General features: G+C 45.9%; 2 protein-coding genes across 2 annotated transcripts in view; one reads left to right on the top strand and one right to left on the bottom strand.

Moving 5' to 3' along the window:
- Positions 1 to 1,853: 1,853 nt before the first annotated feature.
- gpr137bb (G protein-coupled receptor 137Bb) lies at positions 1,854 to 7,589 on the bottom strand (the record flags this gene model as incomplete). The annotated part of the gene is made up of 7 exons (XM_084441444.1): positions 1,854 to 1,968; positions 2,205 to 2,329; positions 2,951 to 3,079; positions 3,641 to 3,790; positions 4,048 to 4,270; positions 5,938 to 5,987; positions 7,191 to 7,589. The coding sequence occupies 7 exons, from the start codon at positions 7,587 to 7,589 to the stop codon at positions 1,854 to 1,856; spliced, it is 1,191 nt and encodes a 396-aa protein (XP_084297570.1).
- A 7,311-nt stretch (positions 7,590 to 14,900) lies between these two features.
- The window catches only part of LOC311311689 (nidogen-1-like), a gene marked incomplete at both ends in the record, with an annotated part of 28,813 nt that continues 20,471 nt past the window's right edge, over positions 14,901 to 23,242 (top strand). The window contains one exon of the mRNA XM_084441443.1: positions 14,901 to 15,104. Coding sequence (XP_084297569.1) covers positions 14,901 to 15,104 — 204 coding nt within the window. The remainder of the gene's footprint in view (positions 15,105 to 23,242) is intronic.

The raw sequence follows: 23,242 nt of genomic DNA, 5'->3' as shown, positions 1-23,242 counted from the left end.
ATATTTTGGACTAGGATTAAGCAATAACTACCAGACTGATTTTCATGAAACCCAGTGGAGAGGTGTAGCATGGATCAACTTAGAACTCATTCAATTTTGGAGCAGATATGAATCATGGGGCGGGTCCACAAGCTGCCCAAACATGGCCGAACCAGCCAGAGGTGTGTAGCATTGACCAAATCCATTAAATTTTGGCGTGCACTGCACAGTGCCAGGAAATGCATTCGGGGGCGGAGGTCTGTGCTCTCTGAGCACCATTTCTAGTTAGAAAATTCAATTATGTAATGACAGTCCATGCAATTTTTAGTTCATTTAAATCATGTGGATAGATGTCTGAAAAAATGAGAGGCTTCATGTCCATGGTAGCGCAAACTCGAGGGCAAGGCCTAATGGGTCTACATAAAAAAAATTAAATTAATACAATAAATAAAAGCAACAACAATAATGATAATAATAATAATAATAATAATAATAATAATAAAATACTATAACGGTAACTTATGCCACATAACTAGTTAGTTACTAATGAATAATAAGCATAATTTGGAAATGTAGGTCTGAGAAGAAAAAGTGCCCAAATCAACTGATTAATTGACCAAGATTTTCTTTGGTTAAAGACGGTCCTAAATAAATGCATTCGAAAAGCTATAGGGAGGGAAAGTAACCCCATCGCCCCCTAGTGGTAACGTTCCTAATGCCGAGAGAATTAATGGGATTTCTCATAGACACGTCTTTTGAAAAATTATATCTTGGTCTCCACCGAAAAGTTAGTAGAATGCCTTAAACAGCAAATACTTGGAGACAAACTTTATTGATTCTGGTGATCATAGTTGATTTTCAATCACAATCCGAATTATGAACATATTTTTCTTAAATTCCATTGACTTTGACTGGAGGAATGGAGCAATTTTGAAAATTTGAAAGAAGGCGAAAAATACTGTTTGAAATTCTCACAGTTGGTAGATTAAAACACTCACAAGTTTTTGTTTTGATAACTTCACCGAAATGGCTTTGTAGTAATTATTAGAAAATCCGGTCTATGGGAGTTTACATTGAAACTCCTCTCCGATAGGAACAAATCCGCTAGGGGCGCATGTTTTCACTTTCCCTCCCTATTTAGGAACCAATTATTTTCATGAATAACTGTCAGGGTCTGTTTACTACAGAAGAGCATTAGGGCCAACAACTGTTTTCCTTTTTTTTTTAAGCTTCTGAGTTTAAAGTCAGAATTTCTGAGAAAAAAGTCAGAAATAACTTCTGAGATTAAAGTCAGAATTTCTGAGATTAAAGTCAGAATTTCTGAGAAAAAAAACTTATGAGAAAAAAGTCAGAACTTCTGACTTTAAACTCAGAAGTTTAAAAAAACGATGTTGTTGGCCCTAATGCTCTTCCGTAGTTTACAACCAGCACGCGCATGCCAAGTGTAGTGAATGGTCCAGTGATGCATGTTTCCGTGTAGACAGAGATCATTTAAGATGTTAAACCGCTCATGTAACCGGAGATAACGGCATCGTGTAACCCAGGCCTCAGAACTAACCTGAGAGTTGTCTGCATTTCAGTGGCTATTAACAGGTTCTGAACACAACTCAGCATTGTACCAAATTGATCTCATTGAGACCAACATTACAGTTCAGCAAAGTAACGTTTCTTAGAATTATTTCAGAACAATCATCCATCCCATTTATCTAAGGATAAACAAAACCAGTCCGCTTTCTCAGAAGGTTTGAAACGCTCTATAGCTAATACGAGACTACTCTATCACATAGTGTTAATGGACACAGATGGGCCTACTCTAATAGTAATAAGTGTCAAAGTGCAGTGCTGTGGCGCTGTACAGTGCATGGTGGGCTCCGCTATGGATACGGGTAGAACTCTCCCGTTGTCGATGTCAACCGCTGGTCGTCCGTCGTCGTGTGGACCGTGAAGCTGCTGTTCCGGCTGCCCCAATCATAGCAGTCCGTGGAGAGCCTGTTGGGAGGGGAGAGGATGAAATCGCTTGAACAAATAAATTAACGTTTTATTTTATTTACTCAAACCCATCGTTCGGTGAACAACAAAATCAACGAAGAAATGGTTGACTTCTTCAAGAGCTATCGCAAGCCAGCTTCTCACCAGGTCCGCAAAAGAGTCACAACGCCTAAGCCTACGACATTGGCCAACTTTTCCATCACCGGGGAAGTTCAGGTCGGAGTAAGGACACTTACGTAGTAGCCGTGGCGTTCTGCGGAGGGATGCTCCATGCCAGGTCGTCGTCGCTGTCGTACCGCCGGGGGTTGTCGAAGAAATAGCCTCTGGATGACAGCACGTGGTTTGGCATCCCGGACCCGCTCTGCCAGAGAGATCCACCAGATTAGTGAGTATCGAGTGAGTTTGGTGTGCAATAAGCCAACGGTAGATGTTACTGTATGGTCTGTATCCTACGGAAGAGCATAAGGGCCAACAGCTGAGTTTTTTTTTTTTAAGCTTCTGAGTTTAAAGTCAGAAATTCTGACTTTTTTTCTCAGAAGTTATTTCTGACTTTTTTTTGAAATTCCGAGTTTTTTTTCTCAGAAATTCTGACTTTAATCTCAGAAATTCTGACTTTAATCTCAGAAGTTATTTCTGACTTTTTTCTCAGAAATTCTGACTTTAATCTCAGAAATTGTGACTTGAATCTCAGAAGTTATTTCTGACTTTTTTCTCTGTCTCTTTTCTCTGACTTTAAACTCAGAAGCTTAAAAAAATAATAAACTCAGTTGTTGTCCCTAATGCTCTTCCGTAGTATCCAGTGATCAAGACCACTTACAGTGCATCCGGAAAGTTCTCACACCCCTTTACTTTTGTTATGTTACAGCCTTATTCCAAAATTGATTAAATTCTTTTTTTTCCTCATCGATCTACACACAATACCCCATAATCAATACCGACACCACACACACACAAACACACACACACACACTCTCTCACTTACTCTGTCTTGTGGTGGCCGGCGGACCCTGAAAAAGAAGACCACCAGGGAGGTGGGCAGCAGCTCCCAGACAAAGAGGATCACCCCGAACACGATGTAGCCTGCGTCCCCCAGGGTGGAGCGCAAGTCAGCCTGGACAGAGAGGTGCGTCATTCCAACGATCAACGATCTGCTCAACGCCAGAATCTAGGGTCAATATTGGGTCAGGTATGGTCTGGGCCTGGTCTGGACCTTTTCTGGGTCTAACAATTCTCTCTGACCAATGTGTCAGTCCAACAATCGAAGGATACTAAACATGGTATCATCAGTTTACAGATTACAGCATTTGCATTGCTAACAATACTAACAAACTTCTCAAGAACTCAAACGCCAGAATCTAGGGTCAATATTGGGTCAGGCCTTGTCTGGGTCAGGTCTGGTCTGGGCCTGGTCTGGGTCTGTTCTGGTCTGGGTCTAACAATTCTCTCTGACCAATCAGCGGTCTGGAGTGTTTACACGACCGCGCTACAACTTGCTTGGAACCTCGACAGAGCAGGTCCTAAAAAAACATCTCACCTTGCCTCTACTCGCCTTTTTTGCGGTGGAAAGCCCCAAAAAGCAAGCTAAGTAGAGAGTTGTGTCGGTACTTTTGTGTGCGGTGGAAACGGAGCATCATAATCTTTTTGCAAGTCAGTGATACAGAGACGTCCTTACCTGGTCTGACACGTTGTACCAATCATAGTCGAAGGAGTTGATGGTCTCGATGTTGGTCAGAGCGAGAACCACCAGGTTATAGCACGCCCTCGAGGCGTACAGGAGAACCACCATCACGCCGATCAAAGTCACCTGACAGACCGACGTTCCCTGCAACCCAGGAAGTGGGAGGTCGTGAAGCACCCACCTCCATCTGTACATATAAACCAAGCTCTATGATGTTGAGGCAAACATTCCAAAACAAGAAAGACTTAATGATCGTGAAATCAAACAATTGGACATCTGTACATACCGGTTACTTCCCTTTAGAAATACTCGGGGGGGGAAGTGGATCCTGGTGGAGGTTTAACTACTGTAGCTACTGTAGCTAAAAGCCCTGGCCAGCAGCAGTACTGTAAGGTCCCTACCTTGGACTCCAGGTAGATGCTGGCAAGGGACATCTTGGCCACCTTGTAGAGGCAGACGGACAGAGAGATGGCGCAGAGCACGAACAGCGTGTCGTTGATGGTGACTCGGACCAGGACGATGGTCTTGACCTCCGTGGAGGTCATCTTGACTAACAGGGCGCAGGTCAGGTTCACCACCAGGAAGAGGAGACTGACAACCAGGAAGACTAGGTAGAGTGGGAGCCTATGGAAGGAAGTAAGGAGGAAAGTCTTGTTTGTTTGTTTGTTTGTTTATGTTTGACTTTTTGAGTGGGTGGCTCGATGTAGCGAGCACTTCCTGTAGGAACATGGGTAGAATTTGTTGACACTAGTGTGATCCTCACCACCATGACTGACCACTGTTGTTTCAGTTACTCTATGGGGATCATTAATAATGCAACAGATAATGAAATGGTAGCTTAAAGCAATACATCACGATATTTGGACCTTTACAAACATGTCTGTTGCTAATTCTCCAATTAGATTTAAACTGAATCGTCCAAACAGTCTACTCAGAAAGATAATACATTGACATTTATTACCTTTTAAAACTCGCGCCCCTGGGATGCAGCATTCAATCGAAGTGCGCATGTGCAACGTTGTGCTTAAACAACACAGTAGTAGCTAACTATTCCGGCGTCTGTGGATATCATGCGTTTTTTAACTCAATGATATCATGGCGGAGGTTAGAAAACCGAAGCGAAGCATCACGGAGGAAGCCAGAAAAAGAAAAAGACAATCTGATAACGTTACACAGTACGACAGTGCACTTACTCGCAGAGCCTGTGGGGGCACAGTTCAGAGAAAGCGTTTTCTACAGTTATGTATTGCTTTAAAGGTGCTCTGTTCGATTTACCACACTTTTTGTAAAAAAAAAAAATCCAATATATGCAATAAATAGGTCCAGGGGAGTCATAACTATCTGTACAGAAAATATAGCCAACAGTGTAGTGCCTGTGGAGCAAATGCAGAATTTATTTTTATTATGAGCGAAGCCGGCCCGGCGCTGAGCCCCACCCCCTGAACGGCATATATAGAGTGAAAACGCCCACTTGTTTATATCTGATACGCTGCACCACTGCCCCATCTAGTGGCCGAAAAAAGAAAAGAGAAATTGAACTGAGCATCTTTAAAGTCGCACTGAAATGAAAAAAGAATTCTGTCCCATTTTGGTTCACATAATTGGTCATAGTGTTCACCTATTCAACAATGTATGCCAAAAAAATTACAAAATTCTACTTTTGTTGTAATCTTATATCAAAGTATATAATTTCTTACTTCCTGGAAAACGGTAGGTCACGTGCAGTGACGACAACAGGTACCTTAGATTGTAGGCTAATAATCTCACGACATCCACCCGTCAATCAACGCTATCCTTCTATCGAATCTGTCTGAAGTTCTTAAAACCCGTCCACTTGTCAATGTTCCAATCAAATTCCTCTAAACATTATGTCCCACCCCCATAGCTTGTTTGCGTCTGAAATACGTCAAACTACGGAAGTTAGATGATCTCAAACGTCCGTTTCTGTGCGACTTTAAAGGGTGATGTCACCATGCAGTCCAGTCTGACTGGATTGATGGATATATTGAGAAGGTAGGCATAAATATTGAGACATCTAAGGAACTGTAAATCAGACCTGGGTCAAAATAATATTTGAGAATTGTACTACTTTGAATCTTAAATTACTTCAATTGTCTACTCATTTCTGGCACAATGAAACCAATGAGCCTTTCCCGAAAATACAAACCCCAACCACCTGCCACCTCAGAAGGACCCACGCAAATGATAAAGTAATTGAAAGGATTTCCGATAGTATTTTGAGCCAGGTCCCCTGTTCGTGGTGAAAGGTTGGAACAGTGTTCTAACAGTACCTGTACTTCAGCAGGGCTGGGGTGTACTTGGACTTGGCCTTGAAGTAAACCTGTTGGGATCAAAGAGCACGAGAGACGTTGGACTCATATCTCGACGTGATGTTCTGCAAGCGGCGCTTATCAAGTAGGGGAAGACGTTGCTGGACCAGAGTCCATGTAAATAACAACAAATACTCTACAACGTGGCCGGTCAGAGGAACCTGAGCTTCACGGCATTGATTATGACTGCAGATTTAAATTTTAAAAAAATAAAAATAAATGAAGGAGCCTCCAGCACACTCAAACACATCGACCCCCTTTTTACCATTCAGACGTTGCTATTTGCTATCCGTTTTTTTTGTCCTGACCCCAAAACTTACCTATGTGAATATGAACCTAGGTTGACAGAGGTGAACAGTTTATTAGTGAGCTCCCATTCTGTTTCTCTCCACAGATCAGTCTGGCCACGATCCCGTTCAGACTGAGTTCCCCCTGCCAGATATTTGCCGGGCCAATCACAGCCGTTTATCTAATATGGGGCGGGCTTGATGCAACGACTATACCCAATTAATTCAATGCTACAGCTACTAACCCACTTTTCGTTGCTCTGATTGGTCGTAGGTCTATCCAACTGCCTCCCGAGGCCTTTTGGTCTGCGACCGTTGATAACGCCCCTTAGAAATCGAAAATAAACTCAGCAGTTCCAGATCCTTCGTATTTTTGCAAATTGGGTCTGGTGAAACCAGGCGATGACAGGTGGCCCCAATCTTTAATGACTATGCAAAGGAAGCAATATTCTGCGAATAGATGTGGCGTTCCCCTGCTAGCTGGCCGAGCGAAGCGGCACACACAGAATGTCAAGCGTGTGTGTGAACGCTGCAGTCTGCAGACCGGACCGGTGCGTCTCGTTCCTCATCCAAAGCTGGACTACATCGGCGTGGGGCCTACGGCGTGGGCTGTCTCTCGGGTCCGCCCGTCTTTTCAGCGGCGAGGGTCTGATTGGTTGACCGAACCTCACGCCGTCGCTGACTGAAACACGTATGTAGCCGGCTGTATGAATACCAAAAGGCTGTGCCTGAGTATTGCTCAGTCAAGTGTATGTGTGCTAAGCTACTAAATAATGGAATTATGGGAAATCTTCCTTTGATGTGTTGCCATACCCCCCAAAACCCCCACCCTGCGTTCCCCCATCCCCTTCATTAGTCCTCTCTCTCCACCCACCCCCCCACCCCCCGCCCCCACACACACACACACACACGGCCCCTCCCCCTCACCTGGGCGCAGTAGAGGTTCATGAGGCTGAGTGTGAAGAACTGCAGGCAGACAGGGAAGCAGTAGAGCAGCCAGAAGGAGAAGGGCCCCAGCGCGTTGGCCGTCACGCAGTCGCGGAAGTAGAAGGAGAAGAGGAGGGCGCGCAGCGCCGCCCAGAGCAGGCACAGGAAGAGGAAGGCGGTCTGGTAGCTGAAGCGCTTGTGGCGGTAGCGGAGCACCAGCCACAGCTGGGCGTAGACGAAGGCGAAGAGGAGGGAGTAGAAGACGGTGTAGGCCACGGTGAGGCCCAGCTTGACGTACGGCGGGATGGCCGGCGCGATGGTGGGCGGCGCGGGCAGCAGGGAGCCGTTGCCGTTCGACGCCGATGTCTCGGGACGCTCCTCTGCCGGGGACCCCTCCATCGCTCCTGCGTTCGTGCCTGCGTTCCCCGGTGATGCAGAGAAGGGTATCCTGTCCTCCAAGCTCTCTCTCTCTCTCTCTCAAGCAGTGCTGTGATTTTGCATCGACTGGAGTCGGTATATTCCTTCCATGAAGACCTGCTTCAGAGACCCTGGCGTGTCTGCCTCAGAGAGAGAGAGAGAGGAGAGAGAGAGAGAGAGGAGAGAGAGAGAGAGAGAGAGAGAGAGAGAGAGAGAGAGGAGAGGAGAGAGAGAGAGCGAGAGGGGCTGAGAATGGGACACGCCCCTCTTTTTGCCGGTGCCTCTTGTAGAACGGTTGGAGGCTGGGGTCACATGGCCGCGGCTCGGAGCCCGCCATTGGCCGAGCGCTTAGCAGGATGCCGTGATGCATGCGGAGAGGATGGAGAGGGGGAGAGGGAGAGGAGGAGGAGGAGGGGGAGGAGAGGAGGAGGAGGGAGGTGTGGAGCAGATGGACGGAGAGAGAGAGAGAGAGAGAGAGAGAGGGAGGGAGAGAGGTGTACAATGACAGCTACAGCCACGTGCAGGGAGACGTCGTCTCCGCCCCCATCCTCCTCCTGCGTCGGCGAAAGCGTCACACGCTGAACGTCACACGCGGAGCGTCACATAGTATATGGTATATATAGTCTCCCCTCCAACGTTGTTCTTTTTAAACTCCGCCCCTCCGTTCCATCCATCCACCCTGCAGGTTATGTAAGGAGGGTGACGGCGTTCTCCGTCACAGCGGGCGCCTCAATTAGATTCCAGAAAAGCAGGGCAGGCGCCACAATCATCTGTGTCAAGATATAATGTTTCATTATACGCCTCGAAAATAGCTCGCCGTCTCTTTAAATGGGGTCTGGTCTCTGGGCTTACGTAAGCTCAGAATTGATGCACATGCAGGGATGTCTACTGATGTAAACCGTTCTTATATGCATATATTTGGATATTCAGGATTTATTTCTTGATAATGCTGATGCTGATTTCATATTTGGGACAGTGGTGGTCCACACAAGCCAAATATTTCTTATATATTTGTATATTTTAATGTAAAATTAGAAAATGGGAGATGGTATATGGAATATGTAGAGGTGGGTCGTATGCCCACCTCCCTTGTTCTCTGTAAAGCGCATTGTGTTGCCTCTGGGTATGAAATGCGCTATACAAATAAAGCTTTGATTGATTGATTGATTGATGGTACAGTGTATGGTAAAAGAGGGGATATGCAGAGAACAGCTTGGCTGAGGGTTGAATTCTAGCGTTGGGGTGGACAGTCTGGAGGCAGTGGTGGAGAGGAGGATGAGGGATAAACAGAAGAACATCCTGGATAAGCCCTCATCCCCTCTGTGACGGGGGTGTGGCAGATGGGGAGTGCCTTCAACCACAGGCTCCTCCCTCCCAGGTGCAGAAAAGAGCAGTTCGGGTCCTTTGTGCCAACAGCTATCAGGCTGTTCTACCGTGCCTGACCCCTCCCATTCCATTCCAACTCAGCCCTCCATCCCCCTTAATGCTTAGCTATTATAGCCTTACATGTTTCACTTGTCCATTATTAATATTATGTTGTGTATATTATGTATATTATTATGTATATTATATATACATATTATATTATTATGTATATTATGTATGCTATGTGTACTATTTTTTACCACAATGCAGTGCGGTCACAAGCTGTGGACTGTGTGCGACAGATTCAGGCCAGTCAGTCAAACAGTCAGTCAGTCAGTCAGTCAATCAGTCAGTCAGTCAGTCAATCAGTCAGTCAGTCAGTCAGTCAGTCAGTCAGTCAGTCAGTCAGTCAGTCAGTCAGTCAGTCAGTCAGTCAATCAGTCAGTCAGTCAGTCAGTCAGTCAGTCAGTCAGTCAGTCAGCCAGCCAGCCAGCCAGCCAGCCAGCCAGTCAGTCAGTCAGTCAGTCAGTCAAACAGTCCTTGACACTTTGTGAGGAATGTCTTGTGACGCACAGGTGCAGCTCAAGCACACTGCTACACCACTGAAGCGGTTTCTGTTAAGCCGTGCTATATCAGGAATACCGGAACAGCTGGGCTGCGGGCACAAGATCAAAGCTCAAGATAACAAGCTACATAGCGAGCTTTAGTGGTGATTAGATATGATTTAACCTGATTACATTTACACCTGGTATTAATGTGTCTCCAGCGAGATCCGATTGAGATCAGATTGCTCTATCTAGCTCAAACAACCGAATGACATTGGTTTAACGCTGCTGTATGTGGATTTAAAACGCATCTGCGTTTACACATTGAACACACGTGTTCAATGTGATCGCAATGCGTCCCAGACCACCTGGTTAGGCTGATCAGATCACAATCCGTCTTCAGAACATTTTGGGTGCATTTACACCTGTACTTTCATGCGGTTTGGCACTGTCTGTCAGATTGCAATCACCCAAAACACATTTTATTGCCAGGTGTAAATGGGGTCTCTGTCACTCTGAGTCAGGGTTGATTCAGAGCTTGCTTGCTGTGAAGGCCAGTTAGCTAGTAAGGGTAAATATTGTGATATCAAAATATTCTCCCCCAATTCTTTTTGCAGATTGGTGCACAGTAGCCTACTGTAAGTAAAGCCAGACACAGCACTTTGGCAGCATGGCAGGCAGAGACAGTCTAAATGGTGATTCATTTATTGCCCCAATGCAGAGTCAGTGGTGGTGGAGTCGGGATGACTGACATTGTTATGACACGATATACTGACTCAGGATTTCATGCCCCCAAATTCAATAAGATCTCTTCTCCAAAAACCATTTCAGCTGGCTCATGTTTGCTTTGCTATATGTTTTGCACAGTGTGAGAAGTGAGGCTGTCTGTAACGCAGGCCTTGACTATCTAACACGAGTGTTCTGCAGCCAGAGTTTGAGTTTCGGTTTTTATGAGGACCTCTTTTAGCCAATGGCTACTCTTCCTGAACATTAAAACATATCAATACATATAATTAAATATAAATTTCAACACACTCAATGCATATCAATTTAACATCTAAAACATAACATTAGTACATATCAATACATACGTAATATATCAATACACTACATGTATTGTACACAAATGACCGTCTAAAAGAGTCTTTATATGTTTCTTGAAGTCTCTTGTAGATAAACTTCTGATAGAAGCAGGTATTCCGTAAAATTATTACTCGAAGGGAGAATGTAGGCTTATACGCTATAACATACATGTACGTCCGGTTATTTTCTTGCGGAAATAAGACACGAGATGTCCAAGACCAACGTTCATCCAGATGTGAAGAATTCACAATAGTTTGTTGTTCCTCACCTGTTCTATCATTACTCCATCTGCGCTGAGCTATAGAGAGGATTCAAGAGGCCCTTTCCTCCTAGAACCAACTACTGAACCATCACTTAGTTTTTCTCATGTTTAGCACCAGTTTATTCAACCTGACCCACTTTATGAGTCTCTCGAAATCCAGCTTCAATGCTTCCTCTACTTCACTGTTGGCGCTTCCTAATTTATTTATTTTTTGTCTTTGGGTATTGGACACAACTTGGCTTGTTTCCATACCTTTGGAAAATGCCCTGATTTTAATGACCAATTAAACAAATATGTAAGGGGACAAGCAATCTGGGAAGCAACATGTCTTAGCAGGATGTTGTCGATAAACCCATAACCTGCATATGTTCCATTAGTGACTGAAGGAATTTAACAACTTCATTGGTCGTCACTGATGTAGGAGTAAATGAACAAAATTTGTCACACATAATGTTTTCCATTATCAATTAACTTTAAGTTAACTTTCAACCTGCTGTTTTCAACGCCTCAGTCTCACACCCGCTAGTTTTAATATACTAGAAATGGTGCTCAGAGAGCACAGACCTCTGCCCCTGAATGCATTTTGTGGCTCTGTGCACGCCAAAATTGAATGGGTTCTAAATTGGCCCATGCTACACCCCTCCACCGAGTTACATGAAAAGCAGTCTGGTAGTTTTTGCAAAAAAAATGAACGGAGTTGAATGGCCGTCCGGGCCGTGTATGGGTGGCTCATGGACCCGCCCTGTGATTCACTGGGGCGGAGGTTAAAATGACTGGAGGTGAATGGGTGGCTGTCTCTAGCACCCACAAACAGGTAGCTGGCTTCATTCTCAGTTTTGTTTTAATTTGATCTATTCCCAGTCCAAAAGATGACTGGAGGTGAAAGGGTGGCTGTATTTCGGGTCCACTCGGGTCACAGCCAGAAATTCGGTGCACTCCAGGCTCTCCCCCCGCACACCCCTGTCCAAACGCCGTGTCTCTCCCCCCGCACACCCCTGTCCAAACGCCATGTTTCTCCCCCGCACACCCCTGTCCAGACGCCATGTTTCTCCCCCGCACACCCCTGTCCAAACGCCATGTTTCTCCCCCGCACACCCCTGTCCAAACACCATGTCTCTCCCCCGCACACCCCTGTCCAAACGCCATGTCTCTCCCCCCGCACACCCCTGTCCAAACGCCGTGTCTCTCCCCCCGCACACCCCTGTCCAAACGCCGTGTCTCTCCCCCCGCACACCCCTGTCCAAACGCTGTGTCTCTCCCCCCGCACACCCCTGTCCAAACGCCGTGTCTCTCCCCCGCACACCCCTGTCCAAACGCCGTGTCTCTCCCCCCGCACACCCCTGTCCAAACGCCGTGTCTCTCCCCCCGCACACCCCTGTCCAAACGCCGTGTCTCTCCCCCCGCACACCCCTGTCCAAACGCCGTGTCTCTCCCCCGCACACCCCTGTCCAAACGCCGTGTCTCTCCCCCGCACACCCCTGTCCAAACGCTGTCTCTCTCCCCCGCACACCCCTGTCCAAACGCTGTGTCTCTCCCCCGCACACCCCTGTCCAAACGCCGTGTCTCTCCCCCGCACACCCCTGTCCAAACGCCGTGTCTCTCCCCCGCACACCCCTGTCCAAACGCTGTCTCTCTCCCCCGCACACCCCTGTCCAAACGCTGTGTCTCTCCCCCGCACACCCCTGTCCAAACGCCGTGTCTCTCCCCCCGCACACCCCTGTCCAAACGCCATGTCTCTCCCCCGCACACCCCTGTCCAAACGCTGTCTCTCCCCCGCACACCCCTGTCCAAACGCCGTGTCTCTCCCCCCGCACACCCCTGTCCAAACGCCGTGTCTCTCCCCCGCACACCCCTGTCCAAACGCCATGTCTCTAGCACCCCCCACACAGGGAGCTGGCTTCATTGTAAATTGTGTTTCCATTTTGTGTAATCCTTGTCCAAAAAAATTACTGGGGTGAATGGAATTTATGAATGGATGAATGAGGCGGCTCACTGACCATATATGGGCAATCATGAGTGCGTAGAGGGTGGGGTATGAGGCTGGTCAACGTGCGCACATTTCCAGACGGGCTGTTATTTATAAAGGGGGAATTTGATGCAGGTGTGCATGCGCACGGTTTTAGAAATCTTTTTTTTTTTTTTTTTTTTTATCTGTGCGCACGCTCTTTTGGGGTTTTGTGCTCACCTCGCCCTGCCACCTAGCTTGGGCTACCCGCCAAAATCTTTCTCCTATAGGCTACATAAATCCATCATCACTTCAAAATACAAAGGCCCTAATGAATGCGACGGCCTTCATTCCAAACGTATGCATACGATTAGCACACTCGTCTTGTAGTGGAGATTCTCTTTCTAACTAATTAAGTTCAACGATTTCCCCCCCTGGTTTGACAAACACTTGCCAAACATCGCCAGGAGATGGTGCTATTGGGCTGTCAAGTAGCCTAACAGCCCCACCACAACTCCCAGATACAGTTCTGCTCAGGAACAGCTGTTTCGTGTGGTAGGCAGTGAACTGTCAAGAGTATGGTGTTCTAGGAAGAATGTGAGAAAATTGTCCCCTTGACCCTCTATTTGGGACCAAATGCATACTGTCTGTCTACTGTTGAGCAATGTAATGGCATACTGTACTATTATATACGAAAACCAGAAATGTGTGTAGGTAGAAGATTCATTTTGCAGCATTGCCATCTGGTGAGGTGTTAGCCTCCGTGTCTTCTGTCTCCTTCTAGATTTCGCCTTGTCACCAGGAGGGTGACAGCTGGGGATCGGAAGGTTACCAGTTTGATCGCAACTCCCGGCAGTGTGTCTTTGAGCAGTGTGTCTTTGAGCAAGATCAGCAGAACCCCCCCATGGGTTCTGTGTGAAGTTTGCATGTTCTCCCTGTGCTCATTTGGGTTCCCTCCACATATATCGAAGCCCAATATGAAAAACATGCAGAAGAAGAACAGATCGCTCTGCTGTCCATCCCTGACCGGGATGGTAGCCTACAGAGCACTTGGACCGGCCCCCGGGCGTGACTCCTGGTGGCCCTGGGAGAAAGGACTGTCACCCATTACACGCGTGTGTTGGATTCAAGTTCTGTGTGACAAATATAGACTTCTTCTTCATCATCACTGTGCATAGTATCATCATACACTACATGATGGAATGTACTGCTCACAGAATTTAAGGGAACACTCATCAATCATCATCGCAGATCTTGATGAACAAAGTCTTCACGTTGAAAGATTATTGATTGCATTGTGTAATTTGTCATGAACAAAATGACGTAAGAACGTCAATGGAAACCAAAATCATTAACCCATTGAGGGCTGGATGTGTAAATTTTCCCTTAATTTTTTTTGAGCAGTATATAATTGGACATTAAGCAAGTTTCGTCATCCGGGTCCGAATCATGTGGCGGGCCCATGAGCTGCCCGAACACGGCTGGCCATTCACCTCCATTCATTTTGGGGAAATTTCCCCCCGTCAATGGGGGGAATTGAAACAATGCAGCAATACCAAACATATACCATATACCATACCAAACAACACGCACGCGCACAGAGCCACGAAATGCATTCATTGGTGGAGGTCTATGCTCTCCGAGCACCATTTCTAGTGTTAATTTAGCCACTGGCCCTAGTTTTTAAATATAGGCTATTAGGCCTATGTTTCTTTACGCAGCTCCATGCATTTTGTTGTCAGAAGTCCAATGACTGGAATTCTTATGTTCAAATAAGCCCATCACTGTTGAAAAATAGTTATTGAGAGAATTATGGGCCACAGAAAAACCTACTGTTCCTTCTCCGTCGTGGTTCATTAGCGACAGTCTAGACTCAAAGTTAAAACTGTCTTCAGGGCAGGGCGGACATCTCGCCACAGTGCTCCACAGTGGGTTCTTGGCTTTCCCCGCCTTGCTCAACTCCACCCTCTTATATGAACTTTTGCCGCTGCCAATTCATTCCGCTATCGTGCGCCAGAGGTGTGCACTAAACCGGAATCCCTTTGCCTCATTGTTTAAATCGAGCTCATTTAGATTTCTGGCACTGAGGTAAAATGGGTCTGCAGCCACGAGCTTGGTTGGGACTGGCATCACTTTTTGTCATCGCGCTGTCAGTCAATTGTGTCAACCGACGTGATTTCTTTGATTACGGGACAAATTTCGGAGATGAGGTTTTGAAGCAGGGGACTGATGAAACTCAAGAACTCTTTCTGGACCAGTCACTTTTTTTCTTTAGTGATGCTTATGACACCATTTATGTGAGTATAGTCTAATTGATATTGTGCATGATGTAGCCTATTAAAAACAATTCATTTTGCGATATTTTAAATGTTTTTAACGTTTTTAACACATCTGTTCTAAGAGTGAAGGCCTATGCGTCTCGCGCATCACGATGTCTCACTCAGCTGTCTCCCAATTCTCCTAATTATGCAAATAATTGTTGCATAATAACTTGGAATGTGCACTGTAGTTTACAATTTGAATAGCTGATGTTTTCATATCAATAGACCTACATGTTGCTGCAGTCCTAGCCTACTGCAGTCCCTCCCCTGCTCAAATAGCTTATTTTAGATTCAGATTCCTTGTTACATCCATTGCACAGGTACATGGCAGTAAATTCTGGCTCATGAACCTCGCAGCAGGAAATGAGTAATAACACAAGATAACTGCAATACAACTTACTAAAACTAATAATAATGCAGATAAATAGTAATAAAACACTACAATAATAATAAAACAGTGCAATATGATGTAATAGAATAGTGCATGAAGGTGCAAATGTGCATTGTTGCATGTGGAGGAGTGTTTTCTGTACAGACAGAGTCTGTGTGTGAGTGCCGCAGTCAAGCAGCGGACCATGACATTTTCCGCTATTAAACTCCGAGATTCTCACCAAAGAATGCGCATGCTTAAAAGTCATCAGACAAGGTGCGCCTTGGCAATCAAATTCACTCAACTGAGCCAGATAACCAAAGAATGATCATGAGTCTCGGAATGTTGTTGGGGGATTGGAATGCCAGTCAATTATAGAGCAGATAAATCTTTCTACACACTCAGTCTGTATGTCCCATGTGTCCTGTAGCCTAGAATACATCATATAAGTATGCCAGTGTTAGGAGTCACATATAATTAAACATAGTCTTTAGAGTTTGGAATGTATCTACTCATCTCTCTCTCTCTCTCCCCCCCCCCCCCCCCATCAACCATAAACATTAATCAATCACTGATAAGTCAGTTGCTTATCTAACTTTTTTTGTATTACTTGTTTTAAATGCCAGCATTATCAGAGAAGACACACCAGAGCTTGTGATTAATTCATGTTTACGGTCAATTAGTCATTGCCCACAGAAGGCGGTCTCACAATGAGGAGTCTGTTCATTAAAGAACCCTCAGCCCCATTGTTCAAGATTGACAAAACATGATCCCCCGGAGTCCCGGGCGAGCGCATCCTTATGCTCCAGCAGAGAGCTTTGTGTCACGACATGACCCGGCTTGTGTCCCAGATCAAAAGACAGAGTCAACACAAAGGGCTGACCAGGTCCCCACACAGGCCTGTTGTGTGACATCTCTGAGGGGACAAGTCATTTGAATACAGTATATATGCCAGCTAAACCCAATAGATAGTCAGTCTTGAATCTTGATGCAAATCATATTGATTTGATTTGAGGTGGTTTGTTATCTCGCCTCACTCTTGTGGTTTAAGAATTCAGTGTTATCACCTCTGCAATCTCTTCATCTATTGTTGACACAAGGCCTTAAAACAACCTCTCAATCAAGGTTGCATTCCAGTCACTCATATGTAAAGAATGTTAGGGGAATGTTGGCAAGATGTTTATCATTAGTCTTTTTGTTAGCACAAGAGCTCTTGAATAGAGTGTGCCAAGGTTGTTCTTAGGCTAATTGCCAAGAGAACAAAGGCTATCACCTACATATAACATCTTCCCAGACCATCCACCTGTAATGACAAGAGGAGGCACTGCTCTGAAGAAGTCAATGACTTCAAATACCTGGGCTCATGGGTCAACTCCCCTGAGCAAGACCAAGTGAAACAGAGTCCTCATGAGCAGGTAGTGAGTTCTTGGTTAAACTCACTCGCCCAATTATAAATACCGCCGACCCGCGCTGATGAAGAGCGAGCTTCTCATCGGTGCAGCTGGTTAAAACGGTGTCTGTCCCGCGGGACACCCGGGTTCGACTCCCACCCTGAGCAGGCTGAGACGTATGGGTCACACATGGAAGGCTATGAACAGCTCGGCCAGTGTTCGGACTCCAAACTCCCCCGACGCATCAAGCTTAGCTTCTTCGATGTGACCGTAGAGTCTGTTCTTGTATATGGCTGTGAATGCTGGACCCTGAAGTGCACCCTGCAGAAGCCCCTAGATGAGCGCTAGACCAGAATTCTGCCTGCTAGCAGTACTAAACATCAACCGGTACGAGCACGTCACCAACGAGCATCTGTATGGGGAGCTACCATGGGTGAGTGAGAAAATGGCAGCCAGGAGAATGAGGTTGGCCGGTCACTGCCAGAGACGCTGGGAGCTTCCAGCCAGCAAACAGGTGCTGTGGGACCAACCACGGAGGTATTATATAAACCAACACATGGGCATCGATCTCGAGGGCGTCCCACACCAACGTACGTGGACGTAAAGATGGAGGCAGGAGTGGAAAGTGCTGACAAGCTAACCAGACACACGGAGGATCGTGATGACTTGGAAAAACCGCTGGAGGGCTTGTCCAAGGACGACCTAGAGAGTTTTTAGCCACAAGTCAAAAGCTGCCTTTTATTCAGACGCGATGCGGAGCCGCGAGCTAATTAGCATAAAATAGAAGTTTCTATTGTATTTTATGTTAATTTCCGCGTAGCGGTGTCTAATCAGGAGAGGGTAGGTGTGTTTCTCCGCGCAGCTCAGATCAAAAAATGGAGGAAAGGATTATAACGCTTGTTAGCTCGAAGCCTGGCACCCAAGCGATGACAACTCGGAGGGCACGCGGACACACGTGCATTCCCCGCGAGTGACAAATGACCAGTGGGGACGGGCCCTTACCCAGGAACAATGAAGTGCAGTGTTGAGCGTGAAGTTGTTTGGATGAGCGGTTCTTGAGAAAGCACCAATTAATCAGCTTCTGAACAGGCGCATGTTCAACTGGCAGTAGGACCTAAGGCAGCCAAAAGGGCGCCGGGCACCGTGAGTAATCGGCCTGTTCTGAACACGCATGTGTGGAACGGGCACTGCCCTTGTCCTCAGGCTATAATGGAAAAAAGTATGTCTGTCTCTATTCCGATTGTCGCGCGAATCGACCACTGTACAAAGTTGAAATTCGGCTTTTCGGAAGTTCGAAATTCAGATTCCGAGGAAGTGCAGTGTTTGGATGAGTGCTTCCTGAGAAAGCTCCAGGCAGCAATACCATAATGGAGGCCAAGCAGCTAGAGGACGCTGGGCCGGCCGGGTAGGGTTCCCTTTTGTGATTGCATCAGATTGTAGCAGGTGTATAATTGCTCAGGACCCAAGGACGGACAGGCATGTTTTGAACGGCCACGGCATTACTTACTAATTGACTGGTGTGCCTTGAGTCACATAGGGATCCGCCCGGTCTTTAACTGTCCATAATTGCTTCCTCTCCCAATGAGTGACATCCTGTCCGACTTGGATACGATTACTGTCAAAGAACCACTCTCCGTGCCACTTGAGCTTTTCCAACCAGACGTGAAAAAAGCCCAAGGACACATTGAATCAGACCAGACACTTTACTTTTAAATTAAGAACTAAAGTATAATTTGTCATGATATATTGCTAAGGTGCATACTCTTAGTTTGATGTTTAATGGCAGTTTTAAATGTGAAAATGAAATAATATATTTTCGAATGGACTAGACACAATTACATATGCGATTGTGTGCAGATTTGATGGAATTCCCATTTGAATTCCCCGCAAACAAGTCCAGTATCTTTCTACAAATGAATGGTGAGGGTACACAATTGGAGTTACAGTAGACATTTTTACCCGTGGTCTTGCGGCAGATAAATCATAGTGTAAATCTCCTGTTGCTCGTTACGCTCACGATCCGTTGCGTCTCATTGGTCAGCTTATGCAATGTGTTCAGATGTCTGCTTTTCTCCTGCAAAACACCCCTTCCACACCCCTTGTGCATGTGGGATTTCCCCTTCGTTCTTCTCTCTCTCTCTCTTTCTCTCTCTCTCTCTCTCTCTCTCTCTCTCTCTCTCCCTCCTCTGCAGTCTGTAGCGCTCCAGCAGATGCCTGGAGCCTCCTTGCCTTTTTCCTCATCTTCCCTTCTTCCATAACTCCTATGTTGTTACTCACTGTCTTCTGAAACCAACGTTATGTTGCTCTTCCAAGTGCCTTTCCATGTGTCTTTGATGTTCACACACACACACACACACACACACACACACACACACACACACACACACACACACACACACACACACACACACACTGACTCGTTGGAGAGGGATGTTTAGAAGGTGGCATGAGGAAGCTGGATGGCTCTTTCTTGGGTTGGCTGTGTAAGTGGAAAAAGATGGCCGCTCTTATGTTTGGAAGCACAATCATGCTGTGTTTGGAAGAAAAAGGATGCTTATATAGATTGGGGTCCCTCTTAAAATGAGCTATAACTTGAAAGTCGGATTCAAGTGTCATAAATCCCCTATGATACCAACATGAATACTCCTTAAATCATTGAAAGCAAGTTTTTGTAGAAATTAATGGAACAGTTTGTTACTTATCCTTAAATTCGGTCAATCTTGCCAAATTTGTACAGTATTGCATAACATTTTCTTTTCCATTATTTGTCAAGCATATAAATTATGAATGGTCTATTAAGGCTTTGTAAAGCTGTAGAAGTTGTCGTTTTTTAATATGTTTAAAGCATTTTACATTTGTTTGTGAAGCATACTTTCTCAGGCCTGGATTACACCAACGCATATTTTGCAGGGCTACGTATTTGAAGTATGAAAACGGTCTGCTATGCTTTCACTGTTCTGAATGCTCATGGTTGAAATGTACAGTAGAGCAGCGTGGTTTGGGAATGCCTGAGGAGACATCTATCTATGCACAATGTAATTAGGCAACCTGGCACATCTGGAAAGTTAAACAGCAGACAAGACCGGGGCATGTGTCCTCCCCAAAAAAACAGGTGGTTGGTCTCTGTGTGTCTCCTCCAACTGATACGGTAATGATGATGATCCCAGACGGTGATGTAACCAAGACACTATGCACACCTCTCCAGAAGATTCTTGGCATAACTATGTGGGGTCCTGTCGCTGCCTTGAAAACACAAACAAATGTTCAAGCACATTTTGCTTGTACTCTTGGAAGATTAACCGTTGTAGAACTTGAACTGTGTACTCTTCAAGCGCCAGTGCTAATGCTACTGGTGGGCTTTAGCTTTAGCCCTCCAGACACCTGAACAAAACCAGAACTGGACAAAGAGAGAGGAAGCCCCTTCCTCTCTATTCAACCTCTTGGCTTAAGCCCTTCAGGGGAGGAATTCAGTTAGCCATTAGCTTCACCTAGCCGCACAAAAGGCCCCCTGTCTCGTCGCATTGCGCTCAAGCAACTCCCTCTCCACAGGCGTCTTCTCCAAAGTCAAATGCCTGCTGGGAGGCGGTCATTCACCCAGGCGCTATTGTCATTCATGCGTTCCCTCAGAGGAAGTCTCGTGGAGGGATGAGAAGCTGGGGCAGAGACAGACGAACCTTAGACTCTCAGTCAGTCCCCGAAGGCTATCGGCCTGCTAAGGCCCTCCGGGCTTTTCAAAGGCATTCAGGAGATTGGGAGACTAACCTTGGTTTAGTTCTGTTCTTTCGTTTAAGTTGCCGTCTCCTGTTTTCTCCAGGTAGACTAACTGAGGCTGAAGAATGAGAGAATGAAAAGCTGTCCTCCATAGCACATTGGTTTGCGGAGACAAATTAGGTAGAGTTGAATAAATCGGAAGCAAGACACGAACCTGCAGTCAGGGTTATGAAGTTATGAAGCAGGGGTGTCGCCAGGAATTTTGAGCCCCATGAAAAATCTTGAGCCCCTTGTAATATATTGATTAGTGGCGGCTGGTATTGAGTATGCAAATTCTTTTTTTTAAACCGATTGTTAATCGTTTAATCAGTCAATTTGAATATTAACCTTTTTTCAATGTACTGTTTATTCTTTGTTGACTTGACTGCCTCTTCCATTGTTGCAAAGGCTCCTGGGGCATAGGCCTGGATTAAATGAGTGTTTTCATGGCGACGTTTTTCGAATGTGGAAAACGATCCACGTTTAGACACGAAATTACATGTAAACATCTGTTCAAATCTCTTATCACACTAACGTGCCCGAAAACGAATATCAACCACCATTAAAGAGCATATCAAACAGTTGATTTACAAGTTTGAGCTATAGCAATCAAGGGTATCTTTGTGGATACTATAGTTACATCACTTTGGAAATAATAATAACAGTAGTCACGCAAAAAATAAGACAAGCGGATAGTAACAGTATTGTAATTGCTAGGCACAAACTAGGCTGTTTTTCGGCGAAAACACATTAGTGTAATCCAGGCCTTAGTGTTTCATTGGTTTTCAGAGACGCTGCGGTGTGAACGACCATTGTGATCGCTGGCTGGGTGAACGTTGATTTTGAGGGAGATGTCAGGGCAAACTAGACCATCTGCATCATGGTTCCTTGAGTGCTTGGAGACTTGGAAGCAGACAACCGACGCACACTTTGTGGAACGTCTTTATCCTCTGACGCCTTGCTTTACGGTCTTCAGCGAGGACAGAAGTCTGATGCCGCAGGCCCCTCGAAGAACATGAAAGAGAACCTGGTGGCCCTTCATGCTAAAACCACACTTATAATGCTGTCATTTTCACAAACATTGGGCTATTTTACAAAAACAACAAAGAACCCCTGTGGCTTCGCTAATTGTAGTCTTTGTGTACTTGTTTGCCAACCACAGTAGCCATGCACTTTAGCACACAGACCTGTTAAAGTGATGCTTCAAGCAAACACAGATCCCAGATTGTAGCCTTTCTCTCGCTGTTACGTCCAAGGCGTCGCGTAAACTATGCTTTGTCGGTCTGTGGCCCTCAGGAAGATAGAAAAGTAGATTCACAACTAGAAATTGTGCTCAGAGAGCACAGACCTCTGCCCCTGAATGCATTTTGTGGCTCTGTGTGCATCAAAATTGAATGGGTTCTAAATTGGCCCATCCTAGGCAAGGGACATTAAAAGCATCAAGACAAAGTGCAACACATAAAAGGTCATATAAAACAAAATACAAAAAAGGACATTTTAAACAAAATATAGGAAAAATAAAATACAGGAATAAAAGTTACAGTGCATTGTATGAATACATAATTATTTGATTTAATAAAAATAAATCAAAAAGTAAAATAAAAAATAAAAAATAAAAATAAAAAAAGAAAAGTCTTCAGTCTTGATTTAAAAGAACTAAGAGTTGCAGCAGACCTGCAGTTTTCTGGAAGTTTGTTCCAGATATGTGGAGCATAAAAACTGAATGCTGCTTCTCCATGTTTTGTTTTAACTCTGGGGACAGAAAGCAGGCCTGTGCCAGACGACCTGAGAGGTCTGGATGGTTCATAACGTAGCAGCAGATCAGATCAGAAATCTAGTGAAGCTAGAATGGCCAAGCTACCGAATGGCCGGCTGTGTTTGGGCGGCTCGTGGACCCGCCCTGTGATTTGGATCCGCTCCAAAATGTAATGTGTTCTAAGTTGGGCCATTCTACACCCCTCCACCTCATGAAATCTGTTGCAGTAGTTTTTGCGTAATCCTGCTAACAGACGGACGGACCGACGGACACATGCCATGAAAACATTACCTCCGGCCCTGCGCTGTTGCTGCACTGCTAGTACTACTATGGACCGGGCAATCTCCATGCACCCACCAGCGAAGACTGTGTGTCTCTAGCCCACTCAGGGGCTGAATTGTGGCGTCCGTGGCGTGGACAGTGGCGTGGTGGCGAGACTCCGCCCCCTCAGGTCAGAGCAGGTCGGGGACAGTGTACCCCTCTCCAGGCCACCTACCCACCCGCACCAGTGAAGACCATGTGTCTCTAGCCCACTCCGGGGCTGAGTTGTGGGGCCTGTGGCGTGGATAGTGGCGTGGTGGCGAGACTCCGCCCCTTCAGGTCAGAGCTGATCACAGACAGTGTACTCCTCTTTGGGCCACCCACTTTCCCCCACCGGTGAAGACTGTTTGTCTCTAGCCCACTCAGGGGCTGAGTTGTGGGGCCCGTGGCGTGGATAGTGCAAATGCAAAATTAGCAGCTCGGCACCATGCGTTTCAATGGGGAGTGCAATTGCCGAACAAATCGTCATACCGTGACTATATGTCACACAGCTTAGATACTTACATTGTATGAATCAGCACAGTTG

Source organism: Borostomias antarcticus (genome assembly GCF_949987555.1).
Source record: "Borostomias antarcticus genome assembly, chromosome: 7".
Taxonomy (NCBI): Eukaryota; Metazoa; Chordata; class Actinopteri; order Stomiiformes; family Stomiidae; genus Borostomias; species Borostomias antarcticus.
This window is presented reverse-complemented; position numbering and strand designations above follow the sequence as displayed.